Source organism: Haplochromis burtoni, unplaced genomic scaffold (assembly GCF_018398535.1).
Source record: "Haplochromis burtoni strain Fernald_Lab_line unplaced genomic scaffold, NCSU_Asbu1 Contig_328, whole genome shotgun sequence".
Taxonomy (NCBI): Eukaryota; Metazoa; Chordata; class Actinopteri; order Cichliformes; family Cichlidae; genus Haplochromis; species Haplochromis burtoni.
The window spans coordinates 292,277-319,213 of record NW_024582689.1 but is presented as its reverse complement, the minus strand read 5'-3'; the positions used below and the strand labels follow the sequence as shown (position 1 = coordinate 319,213).

The window sequence follows — 26,937 nt, the reverse complement described above, 5'->3', positions numbered from 1 at the left end:
GTGTGAAAAAGAAAGGTTTTTCAAGATCCAATTGATCTCAGGTCAGCAGGCAGCTTGCTCCAAAGAACAGGACCTACAGCTAATCCTGCAGTGTCAGATTTTAGTGTAAGTAGTTAAAAAAGTGTTTGCACATTTGGAACTGATTGTAGAAATATTTAAGATATTGCTGATGATCTGAGAGGTGTCGGTCATCTGTTTCGTCCACAGTTGACAAGAATCGCTTCTCATCCCAGAGTTTTAGTCAGATTTCACTCAAAGTTGTACACCGTGACCACTTAATGGGTCTTCATCTGAACTGTGCTCAAGGTCAAAGTAAAATTCTTTGTTTTATGGGCTTTTTTGATCATTACTTTAAAACAAAGGCTTCTCAGTTGCAGCTGTGCACTGTGTTAAGAACCACTTACTACATGCTTGTATTATACAATTAACTTTATTTATAACAAATTTTCATTAACACAGTTATAAAGTGTCTGTTGAAAGATTTAAAAACGTGTGTAAGGTATACAGAGACAACTGAAATCATCAAAGTCTTTTTTAAGCACAGTAGATAAATATGATAGATTTCTTTTGCATCTTTCATTGATCATTTCATCACTCACAGTGTAACGTTAGGACAAACCAATGTTGTAAAGTGTACTTGATAAACACACTGGAGCATGTAGTTGCTCTGACCGATGAGCATATTCCTGCTGATAATTGAGCTGATCCATTTAATTTATGTAAACCCAAATCAAATACACAATGCTAAGAAGATTATAGTTAAAATTCATTCATGTTCATTTATTCAGTCATTCATTCAAAAAGGATTTCTGCATGTTAAACTTAGCTTTAAAAAACATAAAATGCGTGGACTCCAACTCTAGAGCCTGTGCAACACACCACTCAGATAAAGCTCGAATAAGCTTCATTTTACATATTAACAGAGGGACTAGCAGAGCTCCTGTACTGCACTGGAGGATGGAGTTATGTTTTAGACACCTTATATTTGTCAGTCATGACATCACGTTTGTTCATTTGCATATTTCAAATGATCAGAATAATTCTCATTTCCTACTTTATTATAATTTAAAATTGGGATATTTAAATTTAGCACTCTCAGCCTGTCACTTTTATGGGTGGGAGTGTCAACTTTATCTTTCGAGCTAAATGAAAAGCGATCTTCTTCTCGTAGTAGGCGCACTCATTGACAAAGAAAGGGTAGAGGTCCTCGCCATCATACTTCACTGTCTCCCCGGAAAATGACATGAATATCGGATTGCCCCGCTGCAGAAGCTTGAAGTCATTATCCTGGAGAAAGACATGCAAATACGACATTTACTGCTTGACAGTCTTTGAATTCATGAATGTAAATGTTCAGATGAAACCAGGTTAGGAAGGCTTGTTTAAGGCCAAACCTTTAGACAATCTCTCAAGGATACTTGAGGGTGTGAGGGATTCTGCCAAAGGACTCAGTATTTATTTTGTGGACACTGGACATGTCTAATGGGCAGGAGACCTGAGGATAAGGATAAGCTAGACGGATAGACTGGAGAGGTTTTAAGTCTCTCAGCTAGCTTGGAAGCACCTAGGTGCTTCTAAAACTGCTGCAACTGTGACCTAGACTCAGATAATGAAAAGTGTGAAAGCTTAGACTATAAAACGTGCACCCATCTTGTACTGTACCTGTAACTGGGAGTGTATGGCAGCAGTGATTTCCCCAGTCACTGGATTCCTCGGGTAATCTATGCTTTTCACCAAGGTGTATGCTTCCACTTCACCCCCTTCAAATGTGCTTCCTGATGAGGATAAAAGTTGCAGAGTTAATGGAGTCATTTCACAAAGAGCTATGGTTTGATTTTGCCACTGTAGGTCCCCCTGATGTTTTTCGCCATTGCATAATTGTTCACGGTTAACCCCACTGTCTGATTTACTGATTTGTGATGACTTAAAGCTTCTCCAGTGAAGCTACCCCTCTGAAAATGAGGGAACTGTGTTGAAAAACGACTGTAATACCTCAAAAGTTAATGCAATGCTTTTGATGAACTTCTTCAATAAAAGTAAAAAGTCTGCACTTTATTCATGTGATGACTGTTTGAACCAACTGTTGTAGCATACAGCAGCAAAATGACAAAAAAACATGTGTCATTAACCAAATATTTACAAATTGCAGAGGCCACTTTAGGCCCTGCTCCCATTGAAACATCAGGTGAGGTGAAGCTCCAGCCACAGGATGTATTCTATAATTAATTGGTTAATTACACAGTACATTACACATGTGGGGAAGCATATGCATCCGATATGTTTCACCTCGTTATTTTGTTTGTTTGTGTAATGGGAAACATTCTTGTTTATTCTCATATTTAGATTTGTGACCTGGTGTAGCCTGCTCAACTATGTTATCTGCTGACTATATGAATCTCTGTGTGATACGTGATAGCTCTCCTGCATGCAGCAATTAAAAGCTTGGCCACAGCTGAAGATATTGCCATGGCAATTGTAAAAAAATGCAGCTAACTGAACAACTGCAGACTACAAAATTATTTAAATAAATATTTAAACCAAAGCTTATAAGAAGGGGCATTTTAAAAGCGGTAGCATCTTACCAGAATTAAATTCCTGAAGCCAACTGAATATATGATCCACTGCCTCTTTCACCATGTTATGGATATCTGCTCTGACCACACCATTGGGCTGTGGGCCGGCCTCTATTGCTGCAAAGAACAAGGGGAACAATCATCTAAATATTTAATAAGCTCTGCTTTGCAAAAGATGCACACAGACACACTTACCAAAGCCATGCTTGCCGACCGATTCTAAAGAATAAGCCTCAGCGATCGGTATGTCCAGCTGGATTGCTCTAACTTCCACAGAAGCCATTTTACTCTGAAAATCAAATATGTTTACTGTCGACTGCACACTGTGCTTAGGTACGATAGGCTGAGCTTTAAAATAAACTACATGTTTATCCCGGATTTTGATTATAGCTTTATAACCTGATTTTATTGAGTTAAGAACATAATTGCATGAGTGATGTACAAGCAACACAGACATACTTTTAATTTTTTTGATTGGAAAATACTACTACCCAGTAGAAACATTAAAACAAAGACTAAGAAAAATTCCTCAGACAGTTTAGTTAAAATTGGTGCTTGAAGACAACACATTATACAGCTTAATGGGGTTAACTTTGGTGTTTGGGAGGATTACTGACAGGATTGTATTTGTATCTGTTATTGTCTGTGCTATTAATGACATGATAACACATGGCAACAATACACATTTAGGCACGTAGAGATGTCAAGTTCAAATTGAGCATCAGAATAGGGAAATGACTTTGAATATATTATGGTTGTTGGCGCCAGACAGGCTTATCTGAATATTTCAGAAACTGCTGATCTAGTGAGAATTTCTCATACAGTCATCTCTAAGGTCTACAGAGAATGGCCTGAACGAGAGAAAATATCCAGTGAGCAGCATTTTACTGGATGGAAATGTCTTGTTGATGCTAGAGGTCAGCAGAGAATAACAAGACTTCTTCAATTTGACAAGATGGCTACAGTTACCCAAATAACTATGTGTTACAACCAAGGTATGCAGAACAGCATCTCTGCAGTGTGGTCTTCTGCTGCCATCAGCTAAGACTGGAAAACTGCGGCTACAATTCATATGGGTTTACCAAAATTGCACAACAGAAGATTTAAAAAAATGTTGTCTGGTCTGATGAGTCTTGATTTCTGATGCAACATATTGATAGTAGGGTCAGACTTTGGTTCAAACAACATAAAGGCATGGATCCACCTTGCCTTGTGTCAAAGTTTCAGAAAGTTATAAATGGGTTTTCTTGGGACACTTTGGGCGCTTTGTTACTGACTGAGCATTTAACCCTAGTAATTTTGCTAATCAGGTCCAAACCTTTATGACCACAATGTACACATCTACTGATAGTTACTTCCAGCTGGATAACACATCATGTCACAAAACTCAAATAATCTTAAACGGGCTTCTTGTATTTAAATGGCTTCAGTCACCAGATCCCAGTCCAACAGAACACCTAGGAACATTACCTACATCTTTGAAAAATGTTTCCCGCACTTTGTTGAATCTGTGCCACAAAGAATCAAGCCAATTCTGGAAGTAAAAGCCCAACTCAGTACAGGTGACTAGTGCCCAATAAAGTGGCCAGTTAGTGCCTTAACTAGTGGTATGGGAATGAACTGATTCATCAGAATTTCTGAATTACTTTGGTGATTAACATAAATAATAGGTCCAAGTTTTCAATCATCCATTACTGAAGAAGGTAAGCACTGTTTCTATTATTTATTGGTTTTATCTGCATTCTTGCTTTTGAAAACAGCTGCTGCTATCTCACCATACCCTCACTGCGAAGATTAACCTGACTTTTAGCAAAATTTAAGTTATTTGAACTTGAAGATATGAGACCTCTAGTAGTTCACAGTTTATGCATATTTTCTTTATCAGAAACATTATAGGTGCAAATTCCAAGTGCATGACTCGAAATATCTGTTTGTAGTACTCTTGTACCTGTAGATACTTGAGAATGTGCAGGGTGAACCAGTCTATGGAGTAAAAGATGAAGCAGAGGCCCATGTTGGAAGTGGTGTTGTGGATGTCTATGATCAGGTCCATGGCCTCTTTGCTTCCTTTGGGTCCAATTTGAGCGTTCAGCTCCTGAGCTCGCCTCAGTTCATAGGGTGATGAATCTGTTACAGGGGAACTAGAATCGGGAAAATAAAACAAAGACGTCTCTCACACAATGGCAGATTTGAAAAGTTTTACTTTGCTCTCACAGTGTAGCGCAGTTAGCCAAAACCTTTAAAACTTCATTACCTACATAAAGCTTTGGCGTCAGTTTCGTTTTTGAACTTACTTTAGCAAGGCTTCTGTGAAACAGCGGTTAAGGTCGGTTTCTACGTATCTCCTGCAAATCTCCACAGCCCGTGGGTTTGTCAGGACAGTGGAGACAGAAACAGATCCAATTTTATCTATCTTCTCTTTCTGCAAATGTCTCACCATGTAAACCCCTGTCATCTCATTTCCATGAGTGCCACCACAAACGGCAACCCTGGACAGCGGTGGGAAAGACACAGACTCCATCTGTTTCCACGAGAAAAAAAAGAGGGTGCTAGGTTAATGTTGGATTCTCTTTTTCTGTTGTATAAACAAACAAACAAACCAAAAACAAGTACCGATGATGTCCTGGCAGTCATTCATTGACTAAAGGGAGTGTAACCTTTGAGCTTTTTGAGGTGCAGCTTAAGGAAAGCTAGAACACAATCAAGGTGTTCCTAGTGGAACAAATGATGAATTCAGGTTCACCTCCAACAAAAAAATAAATAAATAACAGCAAAAATATACATGTAAAGATTGAAACTCAAACACACACACACATATATATATGTGTGTATATTTTAAATACTAATATTTGCCCGAAGTCTGTCAAGATATGAGGGTTTGTGGTAACACTTGTTAATGATTTCTTTGCGTGCGCACACACACACACACACACACACCACCCTCCAGGAGATCAGAGTCAGAAAGTCCAACAAATCTAACTCATTTATGATTGTATACAAAATACACTTCTCATAAAATTAAGGCAAACACTTAATTCTTACAGTGTAAAACAAACTTCAGGAATATGCATCTGCCCCTTTAAGGAGAATGAACCACCATGAATCCAGTTTTACTGCTTTGGTGGGGGGAAAGCAGACAATAGGTGCACTGGAGAGGCAACTCTCCAAAAGACAGTTTTCCAATTGATGGCTCTCTCCTTTACCATTTATAGGTAAATCAGTTTATAATAATAAAAAAAATAAAATATTTAGCAGCATAAGTGACAACACTCAGTTCATAGGAAACTACAGTTTTACTTCCCTTGCTCTGGCTTGTTTAAGAGAACAGAAGTTGGGACACTGAACCATTTATAAATCTTCCCTGAGGCAGTTTGTTGTTTATACTTTGGTCACCTTTTAAGCTAACAGGCCTTACCACCTTTGTTTCCTTTTCACCAGGAATACTATTTTAAGAGTTCAGAAGTACAAATAGAGCTGATGAAACAAATCTTGCTATCGAGAAACCTAAAATAAACACTCTGTCAACCAGAAAGGTTTTAGGCGGCGGTCCTTTGAAACCACCTTTCCTAACACTGCTCACTCGTCCAATGTCCACACTGGAAACCACAAGGGATCCCACATCTGCTGATAGAGGCCCCATTTTATTCAGGGAAAGTCAGATACTGCCCTCAGATGAACCCTTTTATAACTTTCTGTTCAACTGTGCATTAAAATATTAAATACATACTTTGCATTTCAATTCTTATCAAAAATAAATATTAAAAGTGACTATTTCACATCATTATCTATATTAGTTTTAGAGATCCTGGCATCTGTTGCTATAGTAAGTGGGGATATAGCACAAGGCCACACCTACTCTCTATGATATTTATGCCATCTCAATGCTGCAGTGTCATTATACTCATTATACTCCAGGTTTTGGATCACAGATATGATCCCAGCTGAAGAACTGGATCTGCTATTTACAATGTAAGTGATGGCAGAAATATAAATAGGAGCACACTGTGCTGTCATACAATCATATTACAATGTGACTGTAAGCACTAGTAAGTGCATAGTTACATCGACTACAACAGCAGCAGCAGCAGTAAATGAGAAAAATAAAGTAGTAAAATCTGAGAAACTGGTTTTTAAGACTTTGGCAGCTTGCCTCTGTCAATACAGCCAATAAAATAAGCATAAAACTACATTAAATTGACTCCACGTCTTACCTTTCACATCAAAATTCAGCCTTGTTTAGCATTCACTGGATTCATCAACCTTTGAACCCAGAGGGGAAGTTGTGTCGGGGCAGAAGTGTGCTATTTCATAACCTAAAAAACAAACACTTTTCAGCCCACAGCAGCTGCTTAGCTATTCACAATTCACACAGTACAAACCAACCCACATGCAAGTACAGACTGCTTCGATTGACTGCGCCCGCCTTCAAGCTTCCTTATGTTTGTACCTTCTTACGGCTGCCCTCCTCTATCTGTTTCTTCAGCTCAAATTTCATTTTTGTGATGTAACAGGAAGTCACTCTGTTGTTTTCTGCTAAACCAGCAGGAGCCGCTCTCATTGCTCTTTGGCCTGTGGTGCAACTTTGAGGTGCTGCAACAACAACAACAAGTAAATGGCACATAAGATGTTTCACTTCAGAGGAACCCAAACCTCGGCAGATGCTTTATTGCAGCTGTATCAAAACACTCCAAGTATTTCCACCACCACTGCTAACTATAAATATATATATATATATATATCTGATAATTTATTAGTAAACAAACAGTAAAAGCATGGGTGCTTTTGGGAAAAAGTTTGCTTAATTTTTTAGTTTATTGCCTAAAGAAAGGTGAAGCAGTCTAAAGTGATATAGGTAGGATTTAATTACAGTAGTTTTCTAGCAGCAGCAGTTCTTGGACATCTATTTCATCAATATCATACGAATCATTCAAATGAATGAATCTAGTTGATGAATCTGTAGTCTAAAAATGTTAATTACCTCACAACTTTGCAATCTTTCTTCTCCATACCACCGTCCGTTTTCTCACACCCTGCAACCCTCGAAAGAAGACCTAAGCTCCATTTAGACATGTAATCCTCTTTGATCTGTCGCTTGATGATAAGCTGCTTCCTCTCACTCATTCACTCTGTCGCTCTCTCTTTCTCGTTCTCCGCCTCTGTCTGTCAGTTCAATTCAATTCACTTGATTTTATCTTTTGCTTTTACCCCGCAGGCTTTGCTGGCTAATGGTGCTCTGATTTCCTGTATTTATGAAGATATTTCTTCCTTTTTTCCTTGTTTTTATGTTGTTGGTTGTGTGAATGTGTGAATGTGTGCTTTCTTTTTTAATTTTTATATCTATTTGTCAGGAAGTAGCTCACAAAGTGGCTCCATTGAATAGTGGTTTACTCATTTTTCTAATATTGTGGCTCAAGAGTCGGGAGTTCGCCTTGTAATCGGAAGGTTGACGGTTCGAGCCCCGGCTTGGACAGTCTCGGTCGTTGTGTCCTTGGGCAAGACGCTTCACCCGTTACCTACTGGTGGTGGTCAGAGGGCCCAGTGTCCGGCAGCCTCGCCTCTGTCAGTGCGCCCCAGGGTGGTTGTGGCTACAATGTAGCTTGCCATCACCAGTGTGTGAATGGGTGGATGACAGGTTGTGTAAAGCGCTTTGGGGTCCTTAGGGACTAGAAAAGCGCTATACAAATGCATATATGTATACAAATACATTTAATAAGTGAAAGATCCCTGGTTTGATTCCAGGAGCAGACACAAGTCTCTTTGGGTCAGGAAGGGCATCTGGAAAACAAACAAATAAATAAATAAATAAAATAAAATATGCAGAACTACCTGTATTGTTGAGAAGAAAACGGCTGAAAGAAGATCTATATGTCTGAATTAGACACACCATATTAAGGTATGTTCTGTGGTAAAACTGTGTATCACACTGAACACAGAATACAATAAATAAAAACTTCCAGTTGGATGTATTCATTCTTTCTTGGGGTTTTAAACACTAAATTAAGCCCCAGTGTCAGACTCTCAACACTGGGCTGAAAGCCTGCTCTTGACTCCTGTGAAATCTGGCAAACACAGCCTGTACTTTGGTGTCTGCAACTGTCCCATCACATGACATTTTGTGGAGACGCAAACTAAAACTAAAGCTGGAGAGTCACCTTACATGTAGATGAGCAAATGCAAGTCAATATGGGAGTGATCTAAACATGGCTGGAAGTGTTGCCAGAAGTACAAAATGTATATTTAAATCAGCTAAGTGAATAAATAGTAATGTTGCTCTTGTTGCTACCAATGAGGCCTTGCCCTTTAGGACCCTGTGTATGGTGCAGGTCCTTTGAGCTCTAGCCTCTGTGAAGTGCATGCTGACAATGCTTCAACGATAATAAACCAGGCATTGTGTAGATATGCATAGATATTAAAGCAAAAGCTTTTCAAATGTTGTACAGTGTGTTTGCGGTTTTAAAGTAAAGGAGATATAGGCCAAATTCATGCTGTGTCAGTGTCTCTGAAAAAGGAGACACTTCAGATTTGGTCCAAAGGGCAAAAGTTAATCTCTGATGAACGAGGTCAGAATAAAAATTAACAATATTACTTTCCAAGAACACTAAAAGTTTTTTCTCTTAACTTAAAGTAAATAATTAAACTCTCTTCTAAACTAGGGTATTTTCAACAACGAACATGGGTAACATTGTTCACAGTGACAAAAAACTAGGCTGAATAGTGTGGTTTGGATGTGCTGCCCGACTCATTGTTAGCTATATTAGCATAAAGTTAAAAAACAAAACATTCATCCATTAATTAACAGAGTCAAACACAGATCTTGGGTTCACCCTCTCACACAGCATTACCATACTCAGTCACCTTTGTAGTTACCTAACTTATATAACAGATGTTTTAAATCTTTTTTAACATACTGCGGTGCTAAATGAGGCCTGTACGTTGGCCTGTCAGTAGTTTACACGCGCTACGTTGCTGAATCTTTCAGTTACTAGTTTCGCGCTTCTGACGTGGCAAGGGTGGAGTACACTGAGGCCTAACAAAAGGACCAGACCATCATGTGTGACAGCAGGGGGGGGGTGTTTATTTCACCTCTGGCTGTTAAATGTTTTGATTTGTGAGTATAATGTTGTGTCTCACTTAATAAGGTCAGTTTGTTCATACCTCGTTTTGACAGCTGTATTTTACCTCCAGGTCAGCTGGATACACTTATGCATTTCGAAATGCTTCCTTGACCTTGAGTAGTACATTCTTACTACTTAAGGGCTCTTCTTTGCTCTTTTGTATTTCTGGCATGATTTTATGATTGAGGGAGGGCGAACTGAAACCATTTTTTAAATACTGAGCCTGTTCATAATATCAGCTGATATGAATATATAAAAATAAGAAAATCATATTTTACGTTTTGGTTTTGACACAGTTACCTTTACACTGAAAAAAAATTAATAAATGATAGTTTACTGTTGCTGCTAAATAACAAATGTAAAGTATCTAAATGGCACTCTGAGGATTCAGGCTAACCAGGCATACATTGTTAGTGTGCTATCCAGTTTCAAGCTGTCTAGCATGTGAGAAGCACATGCTTCTCTAACTTGTGCTTTTCAGATGTTATAAACAATACATGCGGTATATATCCAACTATGACCTAATTTAGAAGAACACCATTCAAAATATCTTTAACTGAACAAAAAATGACTCCTCCTTTTTCCTTGCAACTGTCCTCTAGTCCTCCACATTGTCTCACTGACTCTGGCTAAATAAAATCATGAATAAACTATTAAAAAAGACAAGTGTATCCAGAGGACTCTTGAAATCTGTGTTTGTAAAATCCTGCTTTGTGCTCTGCCAGTGCTGCGTGTTGCATTATTCACTTGAGGTTGTCTAATGTTAATAACAAATCAGTTATTTGATGTGTTGCCACGCAGACATCAGCGTCACAATTCTAATGCCCAGTAAGTGTTTTGTTTTTCTCCTGCTGTGTATGACTGCAATTACCTCAAAAAGCGCCTCGAGCAGTCTTGCTTTTATGAGCTCTTCAGTGACGTGGGTTGTTTGATGTTTCCATATTCACTTGTTTTCAATATGTATTTATTGAAAGGCTGCACTCTGCTGGGTTTTATAATAGAGGCTGTGGGCCATTTTAAGCTGTGCACACTGTGAAAAGACCAAAAGAAGGTCAGAAAGTCTGTTTCCTCTCAGCAAGAACTCATTACCCAGAGGCCACCTCTTCTGGGCCACTCCCTCTTTAAAATGTCAGTGTTCGAAATTGTTGTAAACACGCCCTTACTCCCATACTAAAAAGGTCAGGAGCTATTTAGTAACAGCTGATAGTATCATTAGCTGTAACCTAAACTTTCACCCTCTTTTTGCTTTGAATAATTCAGGCATCAGTTATTTAGTAGGGGGCGGCAGTGGGGGGGGGTATGGATGTGTCTTCTTGTCAAGTGTCTGATCTCTGTGTGAAGTTTGATCAATGAAAAGCAAATCACGTCAGACCCTGTGAGAATGAGTAATCTTTTAGTACACAAAGTAAGTTTTTATTAACAAATGCAACGTTTGGGTTTAATAACAGTTTGACCTTAATCATTGCGATGTACCAAGGTAAAATTAAAACAATTGCTGTTTTAATCTACTGTCATGAAGAAGCTCAGAGACAGAAAATAGATCTTTTATAGAGGTGTTCATAAATTAGTCCTACATCCAAAAAAGATTGGATTTCACCTTAATCTGGAACAAGAAATACTCACAAAAATGAGTACACCCGTCACATTTTTGTAAATATTTTGTTGTATCTTTTCATGGGACAACATTAAAGATATGACACTTTAATACAATGTAAAGTAGTCAGTGTACAGCTTGTATAACAGTGTAAATTCACCGCCCCCTCTAAATAACTCAACATACAGCCATCATTGCCTAAACCGCTGGCAACCAAAGTGAGTACACTCCTAGGTGAAAACGTCCAATTTGTGCCCGATTAGCCATTTTCGATTCTAGTGTCATGTGACTCGTTAGTATTACAAGGTCTGAGGTGGAAATGGGGAGAAGGTGTGTTGTATTTGGTGTAATTGCTCTCACACTCTCTCATATTGGTCACTGGAAGTTTAACACAGCACATCATGGCAAAGAATTCTCAGAGGATCTGAAATTTTTTTTACTCTACATAAAGATGGTCTAGGCTATAAGAAGATTGCCAACACCCTGAAACTGAGCTGCAGTACAGTAGTCAACACCATAACGCAGGTTAACAGGACAGGTTCCACTCAGAACAAACCTCACCATAGTTAATCAAAGAAGTTGAGTGCACATGCTCAGCGTCATATCCAGAGGTTGTCTTTTAAAAATAGATGTAGGGGTGCTGCAAGCATTGCTGAAAAGGTTGAAGGTGTGGAGGGTCGGCCTGTCAGTGCTCAGACCATGCGCCACACTACATCAAACTGGTCTGCATGGCTGTCATCCTAGAAGGAAGCCTCTTCTAAAGATAATGCACAAGAAATCCTGCAAACAGTTTGCTGAAGAGAAGCAGACTAAGGACATGGATTACCTGTGGCCTGATGAGACCAGGGCAAACTTATTTGGTTCAGATGATGTTATGGGTGTGTGGCATGTGAGGAGTACAAAGACAAGCATTTCTTGTCTATAGTCAAGCATGGTAGAGGGATGCCATTGTTTGGGGCTGCATGATTGCTGCTGGCACTGGGGAGCTACAGTTAATTGAGGGAACCATGAATGCCAACATGTACGGTGACATACTGAAGCAGAGCACAATCCCCTCCCTTCAGAAACTGGGTCGCAGGACAGTATTCCAACATGATAACAACCTCAAACACACCTCTAAAAAGACCAGTGCCTTGCTAAATAAACTGAAGGTAAAGGTACTTGACTGGCCAAGCATGTCTCCAGACTTAAACCCTATTGAGCATCTGTGGGGCATCCTCAAATGGAAGGTGAAGGAGGGCAAGGTCTCTAACATCCACCGGCTCCATGATATCATCATGGAGGAGTGGAAGAGGATTCCAGTGGCACCCTGTGAAGCTCCAGTGAACTCAATTTCCAACAGATGTAAGGCAGTGTTGGAAAAATAATGGTTGCCACACAAAATGTTGACACTTTGGGCACAGTTTGGACATTTTCACCTAGGGGTGTACTCACTTTTGTTGCTAGCAGTTTAGACATTAATGGCTGTATGTTGAGTTATTTTGAGGTGACACGAAATTTACACTGTTATACAAGCTGTACACTGACTACTTTACATTGTGTCAAAGTGTCATATCTTCAAAGTTGCCCCATGAAAAGATATAACAAAATATTTACAATAATGTGAGGAGTGTACTCACTTTTGTGAGATACTGTATGTAGCACCCTAAAGAGACTATATTCGACACTTACTGGTTTTACTGAGCTTTATTCTCTACAAAAAGATTCTGTACATGAACCACTAAGTCAGGCTAACCTATTGGGCTCTCACATTGGCTAAACCTCTTACATAATACAGACAAACCCATAAAATCCTGACACCACGAGCTTTGCTTTGGATGAAACAGTTATTAAGGATTTAACAGTATCACCCTCAGGCTGATTTAAAGCTTCAGACAGATCTAATGCTACAGCAACATTTTTTATGTTTTACAATGAAATTTATTTGATTTCTCCTGGAGTTATGACCAAAATTTTAGCAAAAAAAAAGCAAAAAAATATACTTGTTTTAACATTTATTGTCACGTTTGACCAAGAATACTCCAACATCTTTAAGCAGATAAGCTTTCATCAACACAGTTCATCGAAATGCTGGATCTTCATCCACCAGCGATGCTCCACCAATAGAAAGAACTTTCAAAACCTGGATGCAGGATACCAAAAGGGTGTCAACATGATATCCAAAATATTTATTACATTTAAACCAAATGTACATAAGCAACATACAATACCATCAACCACAGATAATACAAATGCATTTCTGGGGCCAAACAAAATTTGAAAAGTAAAAACAAACAAAAACTGTAAAATCTCAATCGTCATTTAAACCAGTGTGATTAGCAGTCTGTAATTTATGAATGTAGAACATTTCCTTGCCTTTCAGATTCATTGTCTGTCACTTTTTCCACATGAAATTAGGAATGTGATAAATTCCAAAGGCTTGTAATGTGGATGTGATGGTACTGCGGAAGTGCAAGTAGCCAATAACAGTTATACCAAATAGCAACCCAGTTATTTATTAAATTAGTTGTTTATTTGCCTTTGAATTATGTGATTTAGCTTAAAGAGGTCCATGACTTCAACCAAAAACAATGTGTGTTTCTAATAACAGACACAGACAGAACAGAATAAAGTATCAATTTCTCATTAAAAATCTGTGTGCTTGTTTAATTGTGCAGACTAAAATGTGAAAACTACGATCAGAGAGTTTATATGTTTGTTTGATTTGTTGAACGATGGCAGACGCATGTGGAGAACTCTCTCTGCCTCACCGGTCACATGTCCTTTGAGCACGTCGCGCGTCTGTGGCGCATCTTTGTAGAGACCTCTGGCAGCAGCAGACTGAGCGAAACAGATCGGATCGAGCACACCTGAGGAATGGAAAACACAACCAGAGGTCTGACCAACCAGTTCGTGCAGCCTCCGTGGCGCGTCGCGCTGTGGTCGGTGGCTTACAGCACAGTACTGGCCGTGGCGGTCTTCGGGAACCTGATAGTGGTTTGGATTATTCTGGCGCACAAGCGGATGAGGACTGTCACCAACTATTTCCTGCTGAACTTGGCTTTCTCTGACGTTTCCATGGCCGCTTTCAACACGCTCATCAACTTCATCTACGCGGCTCACGGAGAGTGGTACTTCGGCCAGGTGTACTGCAGGTTCCACAACTTCTTTCCAGTCACCGCCGTGTTTGCCAGCATCTACTCCATGACCGCGATCGCCATCGACAGGTACGGCCGTGTTATTATTAAGCTGGAGAGACGCGAGAGCCCTTTCAGTGACCTCTTTTTACGAACACTTTTTTTTTTTTAGTTTGGTTAGATTAGTTAGATTATTCCCCCCCGCTGTACATAAATTGCAGCTGAACAGTGGTGTTCAGTGTTATTTTATTTACTGTTTCGTTTATTTTTTTGTCTGAATTTGGTCTGAAAATACTTATTTTAAAATTGTTACAGTTTTTCCCATCTTTAATCTGACTTTAAAAATAAACTACAGCTGATGAATTACAGGCTTTAAATGCCTGAAAATGGGTCTTTGGGTCTAATGAGGTCTTGGGTAAATCATAGTATTCTGCCACAGTAACGGCCATTTCAGGGTTTGCATCCCACCTACCATGGAGAAACTCACACTTGTGGGCATCAACTCATAGCTGAGCTCACTCACTCACTAAGTTGTGGGCTCTCGGTTGTAGGTACATGGCGATCATCCACCCTATGAAGCCTCGTCTGCCTGCTAAAGCCACTCTGGGGGTCATTGTCTGTATCTGGAGCTTGGCTGTGGTTCTGGCCTTCCCGCTCTGCTACTTTTCCACCATCCGAACTCTGCCCCAAAGGACCGTCTGCTACGTGGCCTGGCCCCGCATGGCCGAAGACTCCTTCATGTGAGATCACACTGACACCCTCCTCTGTTTTTCTCTGAAAACTTAACCATCCTTATCAATTCAGATTTGAGCTGTCTTGTTTCTCTTAGCTTGCTATCACTCCCACTAAAGCTGCTTTGGTCAAGCAACGTCAGACAGCTTCCTTTAAAAGCTTGGCATCTGCTTCATTATTTGCACAGGTATCATATCATAGTTACAGTTCTGGTCTACATACTGCCCTTAGTGGTGATGGGCATCACCTATACCATTGTGGGGGTGACACTATGGGGAGGTGAGATCCCTGGAGATTCATCTGATAACTACCAAGGACAGCTACAGGCCAAAAGGAAGGTAATCACTGTGCTCATCCAATGCATTCATCCTCTGCCTTAACAATTTACTTTTGATTAATAGTGTAAAATGTTTATGGGGAAAAACAAACTTGAATTTAACATAACTTGTAAATGGCTGTAATAAAAACAGTTTTGCGTGAAGGAAAAAATATCACATTTTACAGAAAAGACAAATGTTAGGTCTTCTACATTTACTGTAGCTAACCAAGAAAAATGGCAGTTATTTCTCCTATTTGAGAAAATGTATATATTAAAAAAACACTTACCTAAACCAGAGAGGAAAACTACCAGCTCTGTGACTGAAATGCAACATGCAAAGTCTTTCCATCTTAAATTTGATACAACAAGTAATGAAATGTTGAAATGCTTTAAGTTAATACTGTGTTAAAACATCCCCGGAGAAGCAATGATATGCTAGTGCACAACAACTATAAGAGTGCAGATGTTTGATGACACATCTGCAGGTTTAAAGGAAATCCTAACACAATGAACAATCCAACGAAATATATAAAAAAAATAAATACGAGCATGTCTGCTGACTGCCTCCAGCTTTGATCAGTAAAATGTGACGCAGCAGAGGTTCAGCTTTTATATGAAAACCATATACAGGACAAATGCACCGGCACAAGCTATCTCTTTATTGCCGGGCACTAATGTTGACCTTTGCAAACACAACACGTCGAAACAGCCTGATCACACAGAAGTAAAGAAACTGGCCACATCCTGATAGCAGAGGATGGGATCCGGAGGCAATCGATTCACTCCTCAGCCAGACGGCACAGTGTACTTTCCAGCAGCTACTGTGAGCGCTGGGTTGAGCAGGGATTAAGGTCATTGCAGATGTCATGACGAGCGTCTATCAAGATGGGCCTGGGATTAAAGTCAGTTCATTGATAAATGCTCCATGTAGGATTATTCAAAGAGGGACCCTAAGGGTCAGACACTGGAAGTATTCATTGATTAAGGGTGTTTTGGATGGAATTAAAAGGAATAAATCTGTGGTTTTGTTTGTCTTTGACCCAGCAACAGTTTCTCAGCTTGATTTTAATGATCTCATATATGGTTTTAGCCATATTTGGCACTTTTTTCCTGCAAACTGAGGACAGAAAACAAAACAACCACATACTTCTATAAAGTTTTAAAAAAAAGTCTGTTGCTTGCAGGAGTCTTTTAAGAATATTTCATGGCACTGCATCAGATAAGAAAGCATGCTGTTGCAGATGCACTTCTGCTCATGATTCGCTGCCTGCTTCTTTTTAACCCCCCACAGCTTTGCATTGTGCTGTAACTTGCTGATGCGTTCTGCGGTGCGCTCTCTTCCATCCTACCTGAAACCTCCTGGGTACTGGTGCGTCATCCCTGACCTTTCCCTCTCCTCATGACAGCCATCCTGGACTCAATGAATCGAAATTATAATTACAGAGAGATAAAAATGGTCAATAAACTCATTATTTCCTACGCTGTGCATTGAGCTACCATGGTGCCAGACATTGCATGCTTAAGTAGCATTTAGAGAAATGTTTGCACTCATAATTTGATATTTCTCCTGCTAAGAATGATGTTTAGGATGCAGGTATGGATAGTATGGAAGTTTGAATACGGAATAATTGCTCAGTGTGACAAAGTTGAATTAATCTAAAGTAGCAAAAATGTAGCTTTTGAATATGAAGATTTGCTGGATACGGTTTAAACTATATGTAGTGTGAAAGGTATAAAGTATAGTGACAAATCAATCATCCAACAGCGTTTCTCTGTATCTATCAGCTCAGATTCAGTTGTACATCCTCCACTTTTTTGTTTAGCTCAGTTTCAGCCCAGTGAGCAGCTAATAGGTAATTACAAACTCAACATCAGATTTTTATTCAGATATTCTGTGGTCTGACAACTCAGATGTAGATTTTTTTTTTGTTTCACTGTCTAGTGAGGAAGACAAATAAAGCAGCTTACTTCTTTCTTTAGTCTTTATTTTCATTCTCATTAGAGCCATTCTGGGGTAAAAGACAAGACATACACAAACAAGGCAGGAGGTCATACACACACCAGAACGAAAACAAAGAAAACACTTTACCCACATCCATTTGAGTTTCTGCTGCACGCTTACATCTTTAGAGTTATACAACTTAAATGGTCTCAATCTCTTCCCCAAGGCGTTCCCAAGCTACAGAGTTTACATAAAAAAAATACATTCAGCACTAGTGGAATTCCTCCTAATCAAAACCTCACTGACTGATACCAATTGGAACCATTTGGTATTAATAATAATAATAACTGGTAATTTTCCAGTTGAAGGGCTTGTGTCAGTGTTCTATCATTTATGCAAAGACTATTGTTAAAAAGATTCGATGTCTTGGTTTCCTTCAGCACATCAGATATTCTCAGCTCCAGTTTTCATGCATCTATCCTTCACTGCACTGGTACATCCCCATATATAATAAAATCCTGTGCAATCAAATATTTGCTTTAGATTTGCCAGACCACCGTGATTTAAAGACACCTTTACTGTACCTTTAAGAAACTAAAGCTGGAAAGAATAATTTATTCCTGTTTCTACTCATGGTTCGGATTATGATATATAGTCATTTGTACATATTGTTTTAAAACTTTTTTTGTAGTTTTTTTGTGATGCTACCAGCCTGCTGCAAAACTTCTGATTATTTTTTCCCATGTTGTATTGTCTCAGATGCCACATCTGAGTTTATCTCATAATTCCCCAGACAAGGATTTTGTGTTATTATGCTATACCAGCACATTTTCTCGCAGTTACTTATGTTACATTTGCCATTTTGCACACTGAAGAAGGCTGTCTGTCAAAAATCACTGTGCTGTAAAACAGACCCGTTTGCAGCACTTTGACAGCAGGAAAATCACGTGTCACTCCTGACACTAATGAAGGCTCTGTTCTTTTCAAGTGCCCCAGCGAGACACGACAGTGTGGCAGCGAGCCAGCATGCAAAATACCAGCAGCCAAAAATAGAAGCAGCTGAACGGAATTAAGCCATCATTCATTTTATTACTGGTGCCTCTCCTTTTCCGCTTTCCTGTGAAATGTCAGAATGTCTTCTGGGGGCAGGGGCCCGCCTACTGATTTGCCCTCCTGCTGATGGCTTGTGTCCTGCAGGTGGTGAAGATGATGATTATTGTAGTGGTTACCTTCGCCCTCTGCTGGCTGCCGTATCATGTCTACTTCATCGCGACGGGTCTCAACAAGCGTCTGAGCAAGTGGAAGTACATCCAGCAGGTTTACCTGTCAGTGCTGTGGCTTGCAATGAGCTCCACCATGTACAATCCCATCATCTACTGCTGCCTCAATAGCAGGTGAGTCCAAGTCAGTCATCACCTCACCAACACTAATCAGAGCATAACTGCATGTCAGCGTTTCGTTGGCTGCAGGTTTCGAGCTGGTTTCAAGCAGGTTTTCCGCTGGTGTCCTTTTGTCCGGGTGTCGAGCTACGATGAGCTGGAGCTCCAAAGCACAAGACTTCGACCGTGTCACCAGAGCAGCGTGTGCACCAGCATCCTGAGCAAAGACAAGAGCACTCGTGGAAACAGGTCAAAACCCAACTCTGAGCTGAATAATAAAGATAGTTAGGGTATTTTTGATCCAATGAGCGCACTCCAGCTCAATGTGAATTATTTATTTGTGGATTATTTATTTCATTTACATTATTTTGAACTGATTGCTTCATTTTTTTTTCCTGTGGATTTTTTTTTTTCACTCACAAACTCAAAGTCTGTTAGTTGCCCCTCATACAAGAAAAGAGACCAGGGGGAAGAGAGCTTTTCAGTCTGTGGCACCAAGGGTCTCTGAAACAGTTTAACACTCTGGCTTTGTTTAGCAGACTCTGTGAGGTCTTTTTAAAAAGAAAAAAAAAACAACAAAATTGAAAAACATTTTTATTTAATCAGGCCTTCTGATGAATTTTTTTTATGTGTGTTTTTATTTATTTTGATTCTGTTTTAAAATGCTTCTCTTGTAATTAATTTTGTTTAATTGTTGTACATCGATTTGTGAATTTAATGCCTGTGAAAAGTGCTCTACAAATAATCTTTACTTACTTATTATGAAGGATTAAAATTGCGCGCAGAACGAGAAGAATGACAGCCTCTATGCTGGTGGTTAAAAACAAACCAACAAAAAGAAAAACAGGTATGTAGTTGTAAAGCCCTGGCTGTTGATTTGGGCAATTTATTGTGCCTGACAGCTGACAAAGGAAGCGATGGTGCAATAATCCTGAACACGCATACATCATAGACATATATTTTTTTGATGAAGACTCTTGTGGATTATTCTAATTTTAGAATAAATATAACTATGAAATGTTTTGCTTTACTATTACTGCCTTCCAGTCATTAAAATGTTTAATAGTTTCATTTTTTTTTATTATGACATGTTTCTGAATATATTTTTGTTAATAAAATGTCAAAACTTCATATTTTTCGTTGCTTTGTCTACATGAATGTTGTGGGCGTATGTGTATAAATTGAATTATGTGATCATGTGAGAAATTACAAATGTGGTGTTTTTTTTTCCTTTTTTGGGGGGTGGGGGAAGGCACTAAATCACACCATACAACTGTGACTACATTTAATTTCTCATAAATGCCTAACAAAGAATTTTAAATATTTCCATTACTGAGTACCCAGAGGTAAAAAGTGAGAACTTTTTATAAAAGGTCTAAAAAAAATTCAATTTCTCTTGTTTGTTTTGATTACATTAACACATTTGACATCATTGTAGATCTCAGTGGCTCTGATCAACTTCAGCATCAAAAGTAATGTTGCTTTACTGACTTTAATGTCTTTAAATCAGTTTTAGTGACACTGTTTTTGGAGGTGTTCAGATGTTACCTGTGTTTCATGTTTGTACATGTTAATTCACAAGTGCTTGCTGATGTAGTTGCAGGAAGCATGTGCCGTGTGAACTGTGTGGTTTTTCTGTATATAGGTGTTCTAACAGTATGTAGGTATTAATGTAAGTAAATTGTTAATAATAATAATAATATGTATTATAATATTTAAATATTTTGCTGCTGACTCACACATGAATACAAAAAAAAGACATATTTAGCCTTTACAGTGTGAATGTGTGTTTGTGTGTGTCACTAATGTGAAGTCTAATGATGAGTGTTACATTTAGACAGTAATTATTGTCCGGCTACTGGGCGAGTGACGTATTATGGTGTTTAATTTGGGGAAGTAGGACTTAATGTGTATATTTGTAAAAACAAAACCAAAAGAAAATCGTTAATTGTAGGTAAAATGTTTGTGTGATCACATTAAATTTGTTGTAAAGCCTTTTGATTTTTGCATGTTGTTTATTTGATAGGGAAACAGAAGGAATCCTTGAGGCGTGGTGTCTTTACAAGCAGTTTGAGAGGGAGAGCATTGCTGACTGTAACGACTAAAAAAAGCATTCTAAAACTTGTGAGCTAGTAATTTACAGATATATACACACTGAAGGAAGTTGTAAACAATATTCAACTTAGAAAATGTTCACTGACAAAAATGTAAAAATGGATGAGTTCACAGATTAATTAAAGAAAGAGAGAAAACTGATACCTAAGATTCTAAATTCTATTTGTTGGTTCAAAGATTCAGTTCATCCGTCAGACTCACAGGTTATTTACATGTGACATTGGCTGTGGCTTCACATGAGCCTGAAAATTTAACCCAGCATGGTCTACACCAATTTTCTGAACCTAAAAACTAAATTTCTCAATTATTTGGATTTTCTATGTGCCACTCTGCCTTGTTTTTAGTCCTCTCGTGACAGCCCATAAAAAAAATCCTGGAAACAGCTCCACAATACTCAGTCTCAATTTAGCCTGGAACAGCTGCAAGTAATTCCCATCTCTCATTTGTTTTCATTCTTTTAAAGTACACAAGTACAAGAAATAATAAACACATGCATAAATAATATATGTGAATTGGGTCTGTAATTCATAACATATGACAAGCAGAAAAGAATATTTGATAATATTTTGGCAGCCTACTTTAAAACTTTATTTGATAGATACTACAATCTGCCAAATAAAGTGCCAACAAATTGTAAAATGAATAAACAAAGCAGTACTGTAGATGATAACACTCAGGAAACTGTTCTTACTAAGCAGTTAAAGAAAACAAAGATGAGGCCGCAAGCACTGATACAAGCCACAGGGTGGAGACAGCAGCTGGAGGAGACCTGAAGACATGGAAACAAAGCAGAGAGGGGGATTACTGTAAAATCTTTTTTTTAGTTACTAAAACACGAACATGATACATTTAGAGATTGTAAAACCTCTGGGATTCAGAAAATGTTGAAATTTATAATTTATTTGAGATACATATGCATTTTTTAAGTAGCTGGACATACGAAATGTTTTCATGTGCTTTAAATGGTAAACATTTATAGCTTTAACACCACACTGCAGTTCCAAGGTCAAAATTTATGAAATTAATATGAAAAATATTTCACTTTAATTGAGAGAATATGAATCTTACCGTGAAAAGATGTAACAGTTGTGTGAGCTGTTCAGTCCTGAGTGGTTTAAAACAATCTCAAGGTATTCGTCACCATCCGATGTAGTTTTTGTTTCCACTTGTTCCACAGTGAAAACTTCTGCTGGAGATAAGAGTATTTCATCCTGTCCTTGACCGCACACATAGTCTTTCAGGTTGACAAAGAAGCAAGAAGTGAGATTTAAAATAGTACTCTCATTGACATCTTCAAGTCTCTTTAGCTCTTCATAGTTTGAATAAGCTAAAGTGAAACTTGTAAATCTCACTGTGGAGCCTTTCTGTGGTTTGTTTTGACCATCTCGAAAAACATAAAAGTTCTTGCACTCCTTTGGCTTCAGCAGCCTCATGGAGTCCATCAGCAGGAAATGAAGAGACTTGAATTGGAATCGTTTTTTATAGATGTTAACATTTCCACCCATTGTCTCTATTGCTTTGTTCAGTGTTAGTATGAAAGGCTGGTCTCCTTTAAGATAGACTGAAAGTGCAGCAGTATGCTCTTTTCTTCCTCCAGGGATCTGCTTTGAACACTCGTTACTTTTATTCCACGCTTTCTGAAATCCTTCACTGTTGCTTAGTTCTTTTTTTAACACGTCTGACTCGATGAACTTCTTCATGGCCTCTTCACGACATCCTTTGTACTGGTCATCTACAACATCTGTGGTCTTTTGGACATCCAGTAATCTTGTATCCTTTGCGGCCACCTTTAATTGATATATCACATTTAAAAAGACATTTTTAAATGTATAATTTTTCTAACCTTCGAATATTTTTTTAAACACAATTCTTACTTTATAGCAGACAAGCATGAAAATTATTGCAGCAAGAAGCACTTTACTTCTGCACCCCATTTTTGTTCTCTTCTTCTTCTGAAAGAAAGCACTGCAGGATCAAATGTGGACAGAAAAAAATTCTTTAACACTTTACACAGTCCAGAAACAAGTTTAAAATTTTAAATGTTGGAAAGATTGAAAAGCACATACCTGAAGCAAGAAGAGTAAACTTGTGTTAGCAACTCACAAAAAGGCTGTATTGTACTGTACTGTACTGCAGGGAACACAGGGTGTGGAGCAAAGAATCAAGATGTCATACAATAGAACTTCTTAGTCTTTCCTGTGGAAGGAAGTAAAAAGGCACTGGGGGACCAGTTGTCCAGTTATTTATCCTGAGTAAGCTACCCAGTTCCTCTAAGCTTGTTCAGGTTTGTTGTAAACTGCTTTACAGACCAAGTAATGGTTGCATAGTTTTGCCCCTTTAAACCAGCAATAATTTATTTGTGTTCTAACATAATTTCAGTACAGCTGATTGGGCCAGATACCTCTGTAATTCTTCAGTGCAGCCTTTATCCAAAGTAAACAGGAGACTCCAGCAGCCCTAGTTGGACATCTTAAAGTTACAGTGTGATATGTTCTGAGCTCACAGTACTGTTGTCCACACTGAGCAGTAACTTAACACATTAACCTCACTACATGCTTTTGCTTTGCATCATGATCTACCCACTTATAAACATTTCACTGTGACATGTCAGCAATCAGCATGGAAGAAATGTAACAATACTTTTCTTAACATAAACTTATAAAGTACTAGTGAAGTAATCACTTGATACTCTTCATATGATATAGCTGGTAAATTAAGCACTAAACTAAACACTTTTTACTGCACACATACCTGATGACTTTCCACTGTTCTCTGGTGCTTGTTAAGAGTAAATTCCTGCTGAGCAAGATCATGTTCTGTTTCCTACTTTCCACTCACGCCCTCCCTTGCTTTGTAGTAAAACATGCATGCTAAAACTTGGGTTTGCAGAGCACTCTGACAGGATTTTGTATTGCAAAACTGTTCAGTTTGAGTAAGAGGAAGGAGGGAGTGCTGTGGATTCAAGCAGTACCAGGCGTAGAGATTAGATAGTTTCATATATTTCGCATATATTTCGACATGAATGTCCATGGAAGGACTTGTTTTCCAGCACATCCCACAGATGCTCAACTGTGGTGTTGACTAAAAAAATGAGTTTGAGTCAACACCTCAAACTCATTATTGTGAACCTCAAACGGTTCCTGGACCATTTTTAGTTTGTAGCAAGATGCATTACTCTGCTGAAATTAGTGTCAGATTACTTTATTAATCCCTAAGGAAATTATGTGGTTACAGTTGCTCCAAGACAACAACAGTAACAGACTGAACTAAATTAAATAATACAATATATTACAAAGTTTACAAAATATAAGAAATAGCTCTAATATATACAAAAAGCTCCAATTATCAATATCCAGAATATTACAGAGGTGAAATATAAATGATTGGAATTTTACTCTAAACTGTAAAACTTGTTATTTGTTATTTTCACTGTTGAGGATGTGCAAAAGGGTGTAACTACTGCAGTGTTTACAGTGCATTTGATGGAGGAGTTGTACAGAGAGATGGCCATAGATAGGAATGATTTCCTGTGTCATTCAGTTGTGCCTTTCTGTAATCTCAGTGTCACACTGAACGTGCTCCTGTGACTAGCAAGCATGTCATGGAGTGGGTGGAAGGTTTTGTCCAGCATTTTCATTATCTTGGACAACATCCTGCTCTTAGACACTACCCTAAGAGATTCCAGCTCCATCTCCACAACATTACTGGCCTTGCTGATCAGTTTATTGAGTCTGTTGGAATCTGCATCCCTCAAGCTGCTGCCCCAGCATGCAACAGCATAGAGGATGGCACTGGCCACAGCAGACCCATAGAAAGTCCTGAGCATTGTCTGACAGATGTTAAAAGACCTAAGCCGCCTAAGAAAATAGAGATGACTCTGGCCCTTCCTGTAAAGTGCAGATGTGTTTTAACCCAGTCCAGTTTATTATCTATGCATACTCCAAGGTTTTTACAGTCCTACAAACGTCCACATCGACTCCCTGGACTGAAACAGGGGTCACAGGTATCCTGGTCTTCCTAAAGTCCACAATCAGTTCTTTAGTCTTTGTCAAATTGAGCTGCAGATGATTCTGCTTGCACCATGTGACAAAAGAGTCAACCACACTCTATTACTGCATCTCATCACCCTCACCGATGCATCCAACCACCGCAGAGTCATCAGTAAACCTCTGAAGATGGCAGGTCTTTGTGCATTGGCTCAAATCTGTGGTGTAGAGGATGAAGAAGAAAAGGGAGAGGACGGTCCATTGTGGTATAGAGACCATAGCTGTTCCCATCAAAGTACATGATCCGCAGGAGTAGGGGGTACATGTCAAAGTAACACCCACATGAATGGCAGGGCCGATGGTTTCCAGCAAAACACTGCAATACACGCAGTTAGGAGAGAGACAACTTTTTTTTAAAGGCAGCATGGTGGCACAGTGGTTAGCACTGTTGCCGCACAGTAAGAAGGTCCTGAGGTCAATGCAACCATCAGGCCGGGGTCTTTCTGTGTGGAGTTTGCATGTTCTCCCCGTGTTTGCGTGGGTTCCCTCCGGGTACTCCGGCTTCCTCCCACCGTCCAAAGACATGCAGTTTGTGGGGATAGGTTAATTGGAAAATCCAAATTGTCACTAGGTGTGAATGTGAGTATGAATGGTTGTCTGTCCTTGTGTGTTAGCCCTGTGACAGACTGGCGACCTGTCCAGGGTGTACCCTGCCTCTCGCCCTACGACAGCTGGGATTGGCTCCAGCGCCCCCCGCGACCCTGAAAAGGAAAAGCGGTAGCGAATGGATGGATGGCATAACCACAATGAATTTTAAATTAAAAAAACTTAGATCAAGTTGAAGTGCAGACTTTCAGCTTCAATTCAGTGGGGTGAATAAAAAGATTGCATAAAAATGTGAGGAACTAAAGAATTTTAAAGTAATTGGACAAATTAAAAACTGTAATTAAAATGTTTATTTCTAATACTTAGTTGAAAACCCATTGTTGGAAATGATAGCGGAAGTCTTGAAATTATGGACATCACCAATGCTCGACTGTGTTAAGATCAGCTGACTGATTTGGATCTTCAAAAATATTCCACTTCTTTGCTTGAATAAACTCCTGGGTTGCTTTGGCTATATGTTTTGGGTCATTGTCCATCTGTATTATGAAACACCGACCAACCAATTTAACTGCATTTAGCTGGATTTGACCAGACAGCTTGTCTCTGAACACCTCCTCCTCCTGCTTCTGTCCAGTGTCACATCGTCAATAAACACTAGTGTCCCAGTGCGGCTGGCAGCCATGCACGCCCAAGCTATCACACTGCCTCTGCTGTGTTTTATAGATGATGTGGTATGCTTTGGATCATGAGTTGTTCCACACCTTCTCCACACTTTTTTCTTGCCATCCTTCTAATAGATGTTGATTTTTTCTTTTATTATTACTATTATTTTTTAGCAAAGTCCAAACTGTCTTTCTATTTTTGAGGCTTATGAGTGGCTTGCACCTTGCGATGAACCCTTTATTTACTTTCATGCAGTCTTCGTTTTATGGTAGACTTGGATATCGATATGGCTACCTCCTGGAGAGTGTTGTTTACTTGGTTGGCTGTTGTGAAGGGGTTTCTCATCACCATAGAAATTATAATAAACTTTGATTTTTTCTGTTTTCACAGCTTAAGGATGACTTGTTTCACCTGCACTGAGAACTCTTTTGACAACATATTGTCCGTTCACAGCAAAATCATCCAAATACAAGCACCACACCTCAAATTGACTCCATGTCGTTTATCTGTTTAATTGATAAAGGCAATGAAGGAACTGCCCACACCTGCCCATGAAACAGCCTTTGAGTCATTGTCCAATTGCTTTTGGTCCCTTTAAAAATGTTAAGTAGGACAGTAGGACAAATATATGTGTATATATATATATATATACACATATATTTGTCCTACTGTCCTACTTAACATTTTTAAAGGGACCAAAAGCAATTGGACAATGACTCAAAGGCTGTTTCATGGGCAGGTGTGGGCAGTTCCTTCATTGCCTTTATCAATTAAACAGATAAACGACATGGAGTCAA

At 38.9% G+C, this 26,937-nt stretch overlaps 3 protein-coding genes across 8 annotated transcripts; 1 reads left to right on the top strand and 2 right to left on the bottom strand.

Annotated features, from left to right (window-relative positions):
* Window positions 1–411: 411 nt before the first annotated feature.
* Window positions 412–7,953, bottom strand: LOC102302793 (N-acyl-aromatic-L-amino acid amidohydrolase (carboxylate-forming) B). 3 transcript variants are annotated; one of them, XM_005942016.3, is made up of 9 exons: window positions 7,552–7,710; window positions 6,961–7,163; window positions 6,785–6,886; window positions 4,868–5,094; window positions 4,522–4,714; window positions 2,769–2,862; window positions 2,583–2,690; window positions 1,663–1,775; window positions 412–1,287 (listed from the first exon to the last, which is right to left on the bottom strand). In XM_005942016.3, exons 4-9 carry the CDS (start codon window positions 5,092–5,094, stop codon window positions 1,096–1,098), a joined length of 927 nt encoding a protein of 308 aa, XP_005942078.1. In that variant the 5' UTR covers window positions 6,785–6,886; window positions 6,961–7,163; window positions 7,552–7,710; the 3' UTR covers window positions 412–1,095. The 3 variants fall into 3 exon arrangements, with proteins under 3 accessions (XP_005942078.1, XP_005942076.1, XP_005942079.1); XM_005942014.3 differs by having other exon boundaries at window positions 7,021–7,163; XM_005942017.3 differs by lacking the exons at window positions 6,785–6,886; window positions 6,961–7,163 and having other exon boundaries at window positions 7,552–7,953.
* Window positions 7,954–14,050: 6,097 nt separating this feature from the next.
* Window positions 14,051–20,675, top strand: tacr3l (tachykinin receptor 3-like). Its single transcript, XM_005942018.3, has 5 exons — window positions 14,051–14,488; window positions 14,950–15,138; window positions 15,318–15,468; window positions 18,589–18,785; window positions 18,861–20,675. Exons 1-5 carry the CDS (start codon window positions 14,139–14,141, stop codon window positions 19,057–19,059), a joined length of 1,086 nt encoding a protein of 361 aa, XP_005942080.1. The 5' UTR covers window positions 14,051–14,138; the 3' UTR covers window positions 19,060–20,675.
* Window positions 20,676–20,765: 90 nt separating this feature from the next.
* Window positions 20,766–23,756, bottom strand: LOC102304017 (ecto-ADP-ribosyltransferase 4). Of its 4 annotated transcripts, XM_005942019.3 has the most exons (6): window positions 23,637–23,756; window positions 23,287–23,342; window positions 22,952–23,015; window positions 22,760–22,850; window positions 21,954–22,672; window positions 20,766–21,654 (listed from the first exon to the last, which is right to left on the bottom strand). In XM_005942019.3, exons 1-6 carry the CDS (start codon window positions 23,696–23,698, stop codon window positions 21,576–21,578), a joined length of 1,071 nt encoding a protein of 356 aa, XP_005942081.1. In that variant the 5' UTR covers window positions 23,699–23,756; the 3' UTR covers window positions 20,766–21,575. The 4 variants fall into 4 exon arrangements, with proteins under 4 accessions (XP_005942081.1, XP_014195472.1, XP_042084451.1 ...); XM_014339986.2 differs by lacking the exon at window positions 23,287–23,342 and having other exon boundaries at window positions 23,637–23,738; XM_042228517.1 differs by lacking the exon at window positions 23,287–23,342 and having other exon boundaries at window positions 22,760–22,837; window positions 23,637–23,733.
* Between the last annotated feature and the right edge of the window lie 3,181 nt (window positions 23,757–26,937).

Bases quoted from the DNA above. Each gene is read 5' to 3' on its own strand.
- tacr3l (XM_005942018.3), top strand. From the start codon at position 14,139: ATGGAAAACACAACCAGAGGTCTGACCAACCAGTTCGTGCAGCCTCCG. The intron at 15,139-15,317 runs GTGAGATCACAC...TTATTTGCACAG, and splicing joins ATGGCCGAAGACTCCTTCAT to GTATCATATCATAGTTACAG. The intron at 15,469-18,588 runs GTAATCACTGTG...TGTGTCCTGCAG, and splicing joins AGCTACAGGCCAAAAGGAAG to GTGGTGAAGATGATGATTAT.
- LOC102302793 (XM_005942017.3), bottom strand. From the start codon at position 5,094: ATGGAGTCTGTGTCTTTCCCACCGCTGTCCAGGGTTGCCGTTTGTGGT. The intron at 4,715-4,867 runs GTAAGTTCAAAA...TCCCGATTCTAG, and splicing joins TTCACAGAAGCCTTGCTAAA to TTCCCCTGTAACAGATTCAT. The intron at 2,691-2,768 runs GTAAGTGTGTCT...TGTTCTTTGCAG, and splicing joins GGTCGGCAAGCATGGCTTTG to CAATAGAGGCCGGCCCACAG.
- LOC102304017 (XM_005942019.3), bottom strand. From the start codon at position 23,698: ATGATCTTGCTCAGCAGGAATTTACTCTTAACAAGCACCAGAGAACAG. The intron at 22,851-22,951 runs GTATGTGCTTTT...TTGATCCTGCAG, and splicing joins GTTTACTCTTCTTGCTTCAG to TGCTTTCTTTCAGAAGAAGA. The intron at 21,655-21,953 runs GTAAGATTCATA...CCATGTCTTCAG, and splicing joins AACTGTTACATCTTTTCACG to GTCTCCTCCAGCTGCTGTCT.